This window comes from Lontra canadensis, unplaced genomic scaffold (assembly GCF_010015895.1).
Source record: "Lontra canadensis isolate GAN:19392208 unplaced genomic scaffold, GSC_riverotter_1.0 scaffold48, whole genome shotgun sequence".
NCBI lineage: Eukaryota > Metazoa > Chordata > Mammalia > Carnivora > Mustelidae > Lontra > Lontra canadensis.
In genome coordinates, this window is record NW_022631042.1 from 13,970,168 (window position 1) to 13,984,723 (window position 14,556).

General features: G+C 36.2%; 1 protein-coding gene across 1 annotated transcript in view; it reads right to left on the bottom strand.

The window, feature by feature from the left end:
- PNPLA8 (patatin like phospholipase domain containing 8) overlaps window positions 1-14,556 on the bottom strand; it is a 46,816-nt gene that overhangs the window by 26,171 nt on the left and 6,089 nt on the right. The window contains exons 2-5 of the mRNA XM_032873414.1: window positions 12,761-13,900; window positions 12,460-12,609; window positions 5,572-5,723; window positions 1,046-1,140 (exon numbers count right to left, since the gene is read on the bottom strand). Of these exons, the coding sequence (XP_032729305.1) occupies window positions 1,046-1,140; window positions 5,572-5,723; window positions 12,460-12,609; window positions 12,761-13,810 (1,447 nt within the window). The 5' untranslated portion in view covers window positions 13,811-13,900. The remainder of the gene's footprint in view (window positions 1-1,045; window positions 1,141-5,571; window positions 5,724-12,459; window positions 12,610-12,760; window positions 13,901-14,556) is intronic.

Consider the following 14,556-nt stretch of genomic DNA (forward strand, 5'->3'; position numbering starts at 1 on the left):
GCCTTTTAAATAGCTGATTTCATGTCCTGGCTACACTTGGTAGGACACACTGCCACCTAGTGTACCTAACTGGTCTAACCCTGAACTAAGGAGAAATGTAGGGGAGAAAAGCTTTGCTGATGGGGGGAGGGGGGCAAAGATCTATACAGCATCAGGGCTTACTCTGAGATTGCCCACAAAGGAAAAACAGGAACTCATTATCGTAATGTATTTTAAATATTGTATGTATTTTATTATACTCAGTCTTATTCTAATAAAAGAAAACAGCTTAGGTTTTAAAATAAATTGAACGGCATTACTAATTTATAACAGAAATTACTTTTTTCAATTTGCAGAAAATCCCTAATTAACACAAGAAATAACTTGCCAAAAAACTAACTGCCTTTTAAGTAGAGCTACTATAAAGATAAGCAGATGGGGTGCCTGGGTGGTAGAGTTATTAAGTGTCTGCCTTTGGCTTGGGTCATGATCCCACCATCCTGGGATCGAGTTCCACAGCGGGCTCCCTGCTCAATGGGAAGCCTGCTTCTCCTTCTCCCACTCCCCCTGCTTGTGTTCTCTGTCAAATAAATAAATAAAATCTTCAAAAAAATTATGTTAAACACATAGATTCTCACATTTACCGATTTAAATTCTGGCTTTAAACAATCAAGAAATATAAGAAGCAATTTCCTGGGCATCTGGGTGGCTCAGAATATTAAACGTCCAATTCCTGGCGAGGCTCAGGTCCTGAACTAAGGGTCAAAAGGGTGAAGCCTTGCCTCAGGCTCCACGCTGAGCAGGAAGCCTGCTTAAGTTTGTCCCTCTGTCCCTCACCCCTACTTGCACAGGACCCGCGCTCTCTTGCAAAAACAAAACAAAACAGAACAACAAATAAACACCACCTCTGAATGGTAACTTATTACCACAAACATTTTATAAAGTTCATTAGGCCAATCAAAGGATTATTCTTCAACAAAACATAAAATACCCATCACTTCTGAGAATGACCATCATTTTAAATGCACACTGCAGGGACACAGGGCTTCTGTTTAACAATAATTACCCGTGCTCACACCACAGATGTAATCAAAGAGCTGATGAACTGGCTTCTGAGTAAGTTCAACCAATTTTCGCAGTGTCTGAAGGGCAACCACACCCCTACAGAAAAAAAAAAAGAAAAATGAAAATTCCCGTTTCAAGGAAATTAAGTCTTGAATAAAACAAGCCCACAAGTTGCTTTTCTAGCTTATATGCTAACAGGGAAACTGATAATATAAATTAATGTCAGTAAAAATGGCCTGTTTTTAAGATCACTTTCGAAACTCCAGTAGCTAAATAATGGAATAAAACCTGTGTCACAGCAGCAAATTTTAATTTATACTAGTATCTCTCTGAACATGACTGTAAAGATGAGAATGTAAGATGTTCTTTTAAACACCCCAGACTGTGGAAAATACTTAAAACCTGCACTCACCAGTTCTGGAACACTGTATATTAGTTTCTTCTCTCTGCAGTAGAAGTTGTTTGCCTATGCTTCTACACATTTTTGTTTTCTGCATTTCACTAGTCATACTTTCAAGCTTTTAATTATTCATCTTTTAAAACTTCCAACAACTTCAAGACAATGCCCTGCCATTAGTACTACTTTATGCAGCTGACTTTGCTCACTTTTGGATCTTAGCCAAAGGCAGAAAAGAGCTTAATGATGAATGTGGAAAATGAAAAGAGGCCAGGAGGTATATGCCAATTCAGGATGTGTGTAACATGTGGACAATTCTTAATGCTGGGAGAATATACAGAAACAATGAAATGGTCTAAACCCAATACAAGATGTGGGGCAGAAGGGTCCTGGCTATAGTTAGGCATCACCAAATACAACCTAGAGTGTCAAAGTGTGCTTTGATACTGCTAAAAGGAAATCACCAGAAAATACTCTAATATTAAAGTAGGAAACCAAAAACGCTGATTTTTTTTTTTATTTTAAGAAGTAATGTCGCTTTGAAGAGAGGTAGTAAAAGATGAGGAGATGGCTTATCAAAGAGATACACTATGAAATCAAAGTGAGACATGAAGAATTAGAGATAATCCCGGATAAATATACTTAACAATGTGACCTCCATTATCTTATAAGAAAGAAATAAAAAAGGCACATACATACTCATGCAAGAAAAAAAAATCTGAAGAAATAAGTCAAAATATTAAAAATCTGGTAATTGTGAGCTATATTTTTTGGTTTGCTTTTCTTTATATTTCTTTTTTTTCTCCTCCAAGTTTTACTTGTATAATCAGGTAGAAAACTATTTTAAAATGCTGTATTTACAAATCAATTCACGTCATATTTAGAAATAAATACACTGGCCAGATTGATTCTCTCTGCCTAACACTATACGGGGCTTTCATACACAAAAGCAATAGAAGTGGGGCACCTGGGTGGCTCAGTGGGTTAGGCCTCTGCCTTTGGCTCAGGTCATGATCTCAGGGTCCTGGGATCGGGCTCTCTGCTCAGAAAGGAGCCTGCTTCCCCCTTTCTCTTTGCCTGCCTCTCTGCCTACTTGTGATCTCTGTCTGTCAAATAAATAAATTAAATCTTTTAAAATAAAAAATTTTTCTAAAAAAAGCAATAAAAGGTATGGGTTCTTTTTCTCCCAAGCCCTTGTATCTTACTCCTCTCAGCACAAACTTACCATCCTGGCTGCATTCTCAAGTTCTCCTCAAGCAAGGTTTCTCAGTTTAGCAAGAGGGACATTTCAGGCTGGAAAACTCTTTGCTGTAGGGCTATCCTGTGCATTGTAGGGTTTCAGCATTAATTGCCCTCTTCTCACTAAACACAAAGTGGCAGTCCCCTAGCTCCAACAACCAAGAATGCCTCCAGACACTGAACTATGTCCTCTAGATAGCAAAATCGCCTCCAATGGAGAACTGCTAATCTACACCTCCCTTCATCCTAACTCACCTTTATATCTTCCCAAATGTCTTCACTCTAATTTCCTCCCTGGATGACTAACAAAACTCCTATTCTCTAAAATCAAATATTTACTGGTCCCAAAGCTCTTTTCAAAATATTCATCACTCTAAATAGATAGCTGAAGTTCCTGACTGTTCCTTCAGAATTCTACTCAAAAAGAAGTCACAGTCACAGGTGGTTGCCAAAAGGGGTGGGTGGGTGGGGTTGACAAAATGGGTGAAGAGATCAGAAGGTATAAACATCCAGTTACACAATAAATAATACAATAAATGCATCCAGGGGATATAAGGTACAACGTGCTAACATAGTTAATAATACTGTACTGCATACCTGAAAGTTACTAAAAGAGTTAATCTCAAATGTTCTCAACTCCAGAAAAAAAGTTATTAACTCTGTGTGGTGACGGATGTTAACTAGACTTATTGTGATCATTCTACAAAATAAACAGGTATCAAATCATTGTGTTGTATATCTGAAACTAATACACCAAGTCGGTATCTCAGTATTTTTTTAAAATGAAAAAAAAGTCATAATCATAATCATGCTCTAAAATAATCATGATCATTCTCTAAAACAGCACTTACTCTTTGCCACTTTGTTTTTTTCTTCATAGCACCCCTTACTATTCAATAATACATTTTTGCTTTTCTATTTGTTCTCCTTCCTCTGGAATACTAGTACCATGAAGACTTAGATTTTGTCTGTTTTGCTTACTGATTCCTGGATCCAAATCAGTGTTAAGAACAGTGTTAAGAACAGTTGACTCAATGAATGAAACCAACTTTTCCATCTGTCCTGATTTTTTTTTTTTTTTTTTTTTTATTTGACAGATCACAAGTAGGCAGAGAGGCAGGCAGAGAGAGACAGGAGGAGGAGGCAGGCTACCTGCTGAGCAGAGAGCCCAATGCGGGACTCGATCCCAGGACCCTGAGATCATGACCTGAGCTGAAGGCAGAAGCTTTAACCACTGAGCCACACAGGCGCCCCTCCATCTGTCCTGATCTTAATGGCAGAGAGGACTGGCTTCTTCCTGCTCCTCAGTGAAATTCCTTACTCACTGAACTCCCACTCTCCTTACTTCCCATCACTTTTAACCAATTCTATAAACTAGAATGATTCTAATTCATTACCACTTCATCTATCGTATGAATGATGTTCACCTTCTTCAGTTATTTCACTTCCATAAGAAACATCCAAAAATTATTCTGAAACTTTTCTTTTCTCAATCAACTCAATCTTCATTTGCCGAATTAGCACTTCTATACTGCTATGTGAAGCCTTCTATTCAGCATGTTCAAAAACAGAACTGTCTTTCTCAATACCAATCACCTCCTCCCATTTCCCTGCAGTTCTGCCCCAGGCATCCATGGGGTCTCCATTTAGGAGTGCTCTCGATTTCCTTCTATATCCAATTCCCCTTTTCTTCAAAGTTTTCTTGCATATTTTTCCTCCCTCCTGCTTCCCACGGCTACCATCTGAAGGCATTATTTTATTGTCCTCCGCCTAGATGGTTAAATAGCTTTTTCCCTTATCACTCACACCATTACTGATACTGGTGTCAAAACGAAAAGAATCTGGCTGACATAGAGGAGCTCAGAATTTAACAAAACAATAAGCACAGTACTTGGACATACAAGATAGTAATTGGCAAAGCAGGTGTATCAGAGAATGTAATCAGAGAGATAAAGTAATCAAAGAACAACAGGCAGGGCATGTACTATCAATTTCAGAGATGAGAGCAGAGATGGCAGGAAACCTGAACCCAAGCTAGAATATCTGGTGTTGGGGGCGGGGAGGCTAACACCAAAGGATCTAACCAACAAGCAGTAAGAGGAACTCAACAAACTAATCAGAAGCAGCACGGATGAACTGCCAGAAGCAAGAATGGAGTCCGATGGCAAAATTACCTCCTTTGGAGCTAAGAATGCACTAAATATCTCTAGTGTGGCACCAGAACTGGCATCTGCAGCTGAGAACGTGGGGACTCAGAAAGTTACTGATATAGACTCCTTTTATAGCAATCTCTTTATTAAGTGACTAGCTGACTGATAAACACCAGTAAGATAAATATAATTAAAGAAAGCTAATGTTACAAAACATTGCCTAGATTTTTTAAGTCATGGTTGATATACTGTCCTAAACTAACAAGAAGGTCTGAAGAGACCAAACTGAAATAAATACTAGGTCAAATTAAAATAAAAGCAAATTCAGGTATATGCTGAAGAAGCCCTTGGGGCACCTGAGTGGCTCAGCTGGTTAAGCAGCTGACTCTATTTTCCTTCAGGTCATGATCTCAGGGTCCTGGGAATGAGCCCCTATATCTGGCTCCACGCTGAGCATGGCTCCTGCTTGAGGTTCTCTCCCTCCCTTTCCCTCTGCCCCTTCCCCCACTCATGCTCACTCTAAATGAAATTAAAAAAAAAAAAAAAACCAAAAAAAAAAAAAAAAAAACCAAGAAGCTCTCAAATGGAAAAAGTAATAAATTAAGAAAAACTATTTCATGTTTTATTTTAAACATTTGGTTTTACAATGATATAGCTACTATTCTTACACAGAATCAATTAAAAAAAATTTCTGGCTGAACTGGATCTATAGGATTTAAAAAATCATTTTTCTAGCTTTACCTTGTTCCTCCACCATCAATTGTAAGAATTCGGATTCCTCTTCCTTTCACGGGATCCACATAGCCAATTAAGGCCAAAATTTCTCTAACTGCAGCCTGAAGAGTTTCATCCTTAATTTGTCTCAATCTTAATAAATATGGAATAATTTTTTCCTGTATTGAGAAAAAAAAGTATTTTATTGCTTTTGTCAAATGAAGAGTGAAACTGTATGATTCCAACATATGTAGACCACATATAATCACAATGCCAGGGTTTATTACTTTCTTAATAATCTTAAATGACATTACTTTTTAACATATAAATGTCAATTAGTATTTAAAATATATTTCTTCTAATATCTAGGTTAAGAATTAACCTCAGTACAAATATTTTCTTTAAAAGATAAAATGCTTAATAATTAGAAAATATATAATTTGTTTAACAGAAATTTACAAAGTATTGTTACAACAAAAGGTTAACATTATAAATTGTATAAACTATTTTCTCCAAATCCTAGAGATAAACTTCTTCATAGTAATTACTGGAAGTTGAACTTGTTATTAAAAAAAAACATAAACCATCTTGTGAATATAGGATATAAGGGTAGCTCATAGTGAAATATAAACAAATGTCAATACCTATAACTAAGGCAGAAGGCAAAAGCTGACGATTACAATAAATAATCCAAATTCGTTACATTTAAGTAATTTGTTTAAACAAAACTAGGACTCTGAGATTCTATGTGTTTAATTTCATATTGGTGACCAGAGGCAAGAGCTTAACTTCTAGGGTTCTACACTGAGTTTATCAGAGAATCTCTAGGTTCTGTGCACAAAAGCACCTTATCCGGTCAGAAGCCCAGGCTTAAGGGAATCTGAGACTAGCAACTAAACTTGTGCTATGTAATCTTCCTTCAATAAATTAAAAAAATAATCCAAATGTATCACTCATTTTGTTTCTTTTTTATGATTATGATAAATCAATGTGAAGTAATATTGTTCTAAATTCTTTTTCAGTTGCTTTTTTGCCCTGGCTAATGTTGAGCTTTAAGGTCCCACAAGAAGAGTCTGAACAACGGTGGGCATGGGAATATAAATTTCCATTTCTGGTTAGAACAGTCTCTTTCCAAGAACTGGAAAACTTTAATAAAAGACAAAAGAAGTTCTATCTGTTCAAAAGCATCAGAGGGCTCCTGAAGCAATGAGAACAGGAGGGGTAAGAATCTGGAGAGAGAAGTGCTAAGAAGTGAGCTCAGGACGCCTGGGTGGCTCAGTTAGTTAAGTGTCTGCCTTTGGCATAGGTCAAGACCCCAGGGTCCTGGGATCAAGCCCCATCTCAGGCCCCCTTCTCAGTAGGGAGTCTGCTTCTCCCACCTGCTGGTGGGCACATGTGCATGCGTAACTCTCTTTCTCCAATAAATAAATAAAAGATGAATTCTTTTAAAAAATAAGTGATCTCATAAACTATAGCTTGTCTTCCCTTGAGGCTTTTGCTTATTTGGGGAAGAAACAGAAGACTGAAAAACTGGGACTGGTTCAGACAGAGGGCCAGCAGAGTTAAAAGGTAACTCCAAGAGTGGGAAAATACATTTACAAAAAATACATAGTTATTGTATATTACTATTATATATAATATTATTTGTAATATATGCCATATATAAAAAACTTTTATAATATATAAAGAAATTCTTCAAGTCAGTAAGAAAAAGTTGGTCAACCCAAAGGAAAAATGAGTAAGATGTGGAAAAGGCACTTCACAAAAGGTAAGCACACAAATGGCCAATAAGCACTGGAAAAGATGCTAAACTTCACAGTTACCAGAGAAATGCAAACTAAAGCCACAATTCAGTATCACTAAACATCCAACACAATGGCTAAAATAAAGACGATAAAGTTTTGGAGAAGAAGTAGAACCACCAGAAGATCGATACAATTTTGGCGGAAGTATAAGTTGGTATAACACTTTGCAAAACTATTTGGCAGAATCTACTAGAGATGAAAATAGGCATACTTCATAACCAAGACCACTATTCTTGGATATACACTCCCAAAGAAATAAAGACCTGTGTTTCCCAAAAGATACATCCCGGAAACACTATTCCTGAATACTCCCAGACTGGAAACTATCCCAATGTCCATCAGCAGTAAAATGGATACATGGTCCTATATTCATACCACAGAATCCATCACAATGTGAATGTTTCATAGCCATACTCCACCTTGAAGGTTCTCAAAAATAACGTCAAGTGAAAAAAACAGATATAAAAGAGCACAAGCTGTACCACTCCATTTATAGAACATGCAGAGAAAGGCACAACTAACCTAGAGTGCTAAAAATCAGGTAGTGGTCAATCTTTTTGGAGACAGTGATTGGAACGGGGCATAAAGAGATGAGGGTTATACAGATGTTTTCAATTTTTGAAAATTCATGGAGCTGTATGCTTACATATACTTTTCTGCCCATGATACTTTTCTAAGAAGTTAGTTATATGAATGAATTTTGGGCCCCTACCAAACAAAGCGGAGATCAATTCAGCTTTCAAAAGAAGAGAGAAGGGAGGAAAAAAATGATCAAAATACGATTTATGAAAACCTAGGGAGTCCACAATGATAGTTTAAAGAAATGCCAAAAATTTCCTGTCACCAATGGGGCAGCTTTAAAGCATCTCTTTACTTTGAAAATTGGTGACTAAGTAAAAGGAAACTAAGCATTTTTCTTGCTTATCCTGTAAAACTGCTCTTTGAGAGTAACCAAATAGCTCTAGCTAGTAAAGGAAAGCTCTACTTTTACAGACGAATGTCAATTACAATGCAGAAGGAGTGGCAGAATTAGAAATTTATCATTTTGCAACCCTAATGAAATGACTAGTTCTGGATTAGGTTAATGGCTGATGGGATTATGATTCTAGCCTAAATGTCCAATGAGAAGATCAGACTGTCATCTCCCTAATCCAGTGGCCAACATATACGTGTTCTGGTATGATGGAAGATGAGACACATGGCAACATATACAATGTGCTCTAACAAAAAGTTTAACTTAACCAAGTCTTTATGTTTATATTCCAGTATTCAGCAAATACAAAGGAACAAGGAATACATCAAATAACACCAATGAGGAGGAAGCCCCATAAAAATTCACTACGTAATCCTTGAGGAGAACACAGGCAGCAACCTCTTCCACCTCAGCCGCAGCAACATCTTCCTAGGAACATCGCCAAAGGCAAGGGAAGCAAGGGCAAAAATGAACTATTGGGATTTCATCAAGATCAAAAGCTTTTGCACAGCAAAGGAAACAGTTCACAAAACCAAAAGACAACTGACAGAATGGGAGAAGATATTTGCAAACGACATATCAGATAAAGGGCTAGTGTCCAGAATCTATAAAGAACTTAGCAAACTCAACACCCAAAGAACAAATAATCCAATCAAGAAATGGGCAGAAGACATGAACAGACATTTCTCCAAAGAAGACATCCAGATGGCCAACAGACACATGAAAAAATGCTCTACATCACTCGGCATCAGGGAAATACAAATCAAAACCACAATGAGATACCACCTCACACCAGTCAGAATGGCTAAAATTAACAAGTCAGGAAATGACAGATGCTGGCGAGGATGCGGAGAAAGGGGAACCCTCCTACACTGTTGGTGGGAATGCAAGCTGGTGCAGCCACTCTGGAAAACAGCATGGAGGTTCCTCAAAATGTTGAAAATAGAACTACCCTATGACCCAGCAATTGCACTACTGGGTATTTACCCTAAAGATACAAACATAGTGATCCGAAGGGGCATGTGCACCTGAATGTTTATAGCAGCAATGTCTACAATAGCCAAACTATGGAAAGAACCTAGATGTCCATCAACAGATGAATGGATAAAGAAGATGTGGTATATATACACAATGGAATACCATGCAGCCATCAAAAGAAATGAAATCTTGCCATTTGTGATGACATGGATGGAACTAGAGGGTATCGTGCTTAGTGAAAAAAGTCAGTTGGAGAAAGACAACTATCACATGATCTCCCTGATATGAGGAAGTGGAGATGCAACATGGGGGGTTTGGGGGGTAGAAAAATAAATGAAACAAGATGGGATTGGGAGGGAGACAAACCATAAGTGACTCTTAATCTCATAAAACAGAGGGTTGCTGGGGGGGAGGGGGGTTGGGAGAGGGGGGTGGGGTTATGGACATTGGGGAGGGTGAGTGCTGTGAAGTGTGTAAACCTGGCGATTCACAGACCTGTACTCCTGGGGATAAAATTACATTATATGTTTATAAAAAAAATAATAATAAATAAAAAAATTAAAAAAAATTTCACAAAGTGAGCCATTCTACAAGACAATCATTTGGACCCAATCAGTTATACAAAAAGCATTTTCGACTTGGGTATACGATGAGATGACAATTTATTGATACAAAGAGGTGTACATTACAAACTGAAAAAAAGAAAATAACAGACTATAAAGCAGTACATATAGAATGCCTTTACTTTGGTATATTATATATATGCACAGAACAATTTCTAGAGAAATACTGCAGCAGACATTACTAATGTTCACCAATATCCAATTTGCTTTTCCTCTCAGGCACACGAAGGCAGTACTTGGGCAGGATAAGTAACTCATGAGTAGAAGAAACCTGTGGCACTTTCTGCTGAAATACTCTTACTCCACTAGAGTGAGATCATGGAGGACACGTATGGAAACATACAAGAACAAGATCAAAGTAGCCACCTCACAGAGGGTCGCTGTCCTGGAGAGTCACCCAATGCCCAGGTGACTGCACAAGGGACAAATAAGCCTCTGTTGCGTTAAGTCACTGAGGTTTTGATACTATTTATTAGAGTTTAACTTGGCTTAATCTGATACAGACACTAATACATTTACAGTGATAATCTCTGGGTAGTAGAAATAAATATGTTATTCTTATTTTCTTATTTTTGTTTTTATTTTTAAAAAATTTTTACAAAGTTTATGCTGCCCCTTTTTTAAATAATAAAAAGTTACTTTTTTATTAAAAAAATAATGAAAGGAGAATGCTTTCACCAACAATGAAGAAACCAAAAAGGGCAATTTCCTAGATGTGGCTGCCATGAATGCAGAACATCACAAACACACACACACACACACACGGTAACTAATCTACCAAAAATAATTCACTCTCATTTGGCCACCATAAATATGATATACAAAAAAGTAAAATTCATATAAATGTTTTAGAACAAACAATTCTAGCATTTTTCAAAAGCTCAGTTCTTTTGAATAATTAAAACTTCATTGGAAAGTTCACATGAGACTGTGCATGTGAACATGTCTTAATTTATCCAGTTCATTCTTTTTGAGATGCTTCTTATTTAGGGACGTGGTTAAGAACTTTTTACAGACTATCCAGATTTTCAATCATACTTGATTGGAATAGACATTCCTACAACACACTACTCCTTGGTATTGAAGGGTCCTTAGATGTGAGATCAGTAATGCAAAATAAAAGCGCCCTCAAAGTTTCTAATAGCATGACTATTCATAATAGACTAAAACTGAAAAGTACCCAACAATTCATCAGTAGTACAATAAATAAGTTGTGATACATTCACACCATGGAATATGAAAGCAACAAGAATGAATGTTCTACAACAATGAGAACGATTACTACCAACATGATGAATGAAAAAACCCAATCACAATAGTTTATATAAGGTATAAAAAAACCCCTAAACTAATCTAAACTACTTTGGGGAAACTGTGATTGAAGGGGGCATAAAGGAGGCTTGTGAAGTCCTGGTAAATTCTGTTCTTCATCTGAGTGCCAGTTACATGGATGCCTTTAGTTTGTGAAAAATTCACTGAACTTGATTCCAATAACTGCAGGTTGTACTGTACTGCAATAAAACATTTTTTTAAAGTTCTTTAAAGTATGCAAGTCTATTTTAAATCTTTGCTTCAGTATATCCCTGAAATAGTAAATGGACTTAAAAGCTATCTACCTTTGGAAAAATCTGTCTTTTAGATAAGAGATTAAATAGCCATGAAAGATAATCCCCAGTTCTATGAACATGAAATTCTGAAGTTTAGCTTTATAATGTATGAATTATACAATATGAAACTATAGGAGGCTACCTTATATAAGGACTGAGGTAACTCTTCAGCAAAATGGTTGTCAAAAATTGGAATATGAACTAAGTTAACTTAGACTTTTCTGAATGGCGAGTTAAAAACAAGCATTAACAGATCTCTAAACAAATGTTAACAATATCCGTTCATTATATATTTGTAAACAGGTGATTAAATATTACAAATAATTAGTAGTGCAATGGAAAGAGACTCAAGCACATCATTCATATTTTATAGTATTTCTCCGAAAATAGTCTGTTTAAATGGGTCTAAATTACCTTCACTATTTTATATGTGAAAAAATTGAGGTGAAGAAAAGCTAATCATTTTATTAATATAATTATTAATCCAATTATCATTAAGATAATTAAAATGAAGACTTGCAAATACAAAAAGATCAAGAAGTAAAAATTACCTATGGTTTTACTTATGAATTACATCTCCCATCTTAAAAGAGTAGCTATATAGTATCAACACATTTAAGAAAAATTTGGCAACTATTTTGTAATTCAGTGAACACACTGAGACTTATTTTCTATTTTAAACATTTAATCTCAAAGTATAGATAGTAGTACCAACAGCATAATTTATCATCACAGAATAAGAGAATATTTAAGCATAATATATATAATAGAATAAGTGGGCCAATTACTGACTCTATGACACATCATGTATATAATAAAAACCTAAAAATAGTTAAATTTAAAAAATGAAAGGTACTGCCTTCTCCATTTCAGAAAGTGTGTTAGTATTTTTATTCCAAGACAAAACCAAATAAATAAATTAGAATTACCTTGACAGCCACTCCTTTTCCTTCAGGAAATTCTAGAAGATGAAAAGTCAGTTCTTCAACCCTGTTAATGCAGAGCTTTGGGTCAGTTGTTCTTCTCAACGCCTGTACTAATGCCCGGGTTCTGTTATCAATACTCACTCTTGCAATAATCTACAAAGACATATTAAAATATATATGATTAGAATGTGAAACTTCTCTAGTAATACCAACACGTGATTAAGGTTTCTTAGGTCCCATAGGGAAATGGAATTTACACATTTGACAAAAGTTAAAAGGTCAAGCAACACTGATAACGACTTGCCTTTTCTCGCTGAAGAGATAACCGCTTTTTCTCCTCTCCATTTTTGTCTTTGCTGACAGGCTGCTCAGCTTTAACAGCCTCTTCCTGATCTTCTGGCTGACTCTTTGAATCATACTTTAATTTAGGGACAAGTCCACCAATATAACCACCTACTAAAGCTTGGACACCTTCGGTGGGACGAGAAAGAAAGTTAGCAATACTCTGTTTAGTAGAAACTGGAAGAGCCTCAGGAGTCCCGCTGGCACTTGCAGACTTGTCCACAGAATATAAAGAAGATTCTGAATCTCGCTTATCAGTCAGGATGCCAGGGTCTGGAGAGCTCGATTTCTCTTCTTCGACCTTTTTATCTTCAAGTTTGTCCTGGAAATGTTTATTTTCCTTTCTTTGAGACATTCTTTCCTCACGTCTGAAGTATGAATTAATATGATTTGATAAAAAGTAGAATGACTCTCCAAATCTTGTGGTTAAACTACTTGTGTGACGAAAAAGACTTTGTTTACCTATATCTTCATCTTTACCTAGACTATGACTTTCTGAAAAAGAACTCTTCTCTACTGATTTGTCACTGTATTTTTTCAGAGATTTGATGGCTTGTTTAATGCCTGTCTGTTTTAACCAACCACTATCTGATACTTTTCTTAATATGCGAGAACTTGGCTTAAATTGAGCTAAACGTGAGATCATTTCATTCTGAGTGCCAAAAACAGCCTTTGAAACAGAGTTCAAAGTACTTTTAATACGGGACATACGAATGCTCACTTTTGTAAGTCCCTTGGGAGTAGAAGTGCTAAGTTTCAAAATTCCAATCTGTAAACCATGGTTGCTTGGAGAGTAACAGTGCTTGCTCCAAGAATGGGCATCACTTTTGGTCAATTTACATCTTATTTTGCTTGTATGAAAACCTCTTTGTAGACTGGCGTGGCTTACCCTCCAGTAATGTTTAGGTGAGTATAAGAAATGCAGCTGCTTGCTTCTCTGCTTCCCACAAAGACTTCTTGCATTACTAAGGAGGTAAATATAATATATATCTATAGTCAAATTAATAGACATAACTTAAAAATCATTTATTTTCTATATGTTAGGATTTTCACTTCATTCCTGAATGCTTCATTTAAGAAATGCCATAATTCATGGTCTTACCTGAAATAGCAAGAAAAAAAAATTAGGATACAAGGTAAAATTGAAACTGGGTTTAAGATAAAATACTTCTCTACTTGAACTAAACTCAGCAGCTTGTCTCCAAAGAAGATAGAATAATGTATTTCCATTAGAGATACTGCAGATCTCCCTTTTAAGCTCACAGAAGAAAATTCATTTTTCAGTACAGAATTTAGTGAAAAAAAAAAAAAAGTTATAGGATGTTTCATAAGAACTAATTTAAGAAAGCTACCAAATACATAAGTTTTCCTACAACACATAACTGAATATGCAATTTAGATACTATGCTGTTCTTCTTCTCTGTCAAAGTCTGGACTAGTTTATGTGACACCAGACTTTGAAGTCTTTGTAGAGTCAAGTCTTACACCACCTTGTTCATTGCAAACCATTTATAGAATATTTAACCTACATGGACATGGTACTAGATGCTGAAACCACAAAGACAAACACAATATGAAGGAACTTTCAGTCTAAGGCTACAGAAAGCCATGCAAAAAAACATTTCACTAGCTAGTTGTGTTTATTAAATTAAAGGTCCGACTACAAGAAGCTATGTGCCACATCTAACAGACAAGGGGATCATAACCACAATGTAAGATGAATGCAATTAAAAAAAGAAAGATTCAGCTGACAGAAAA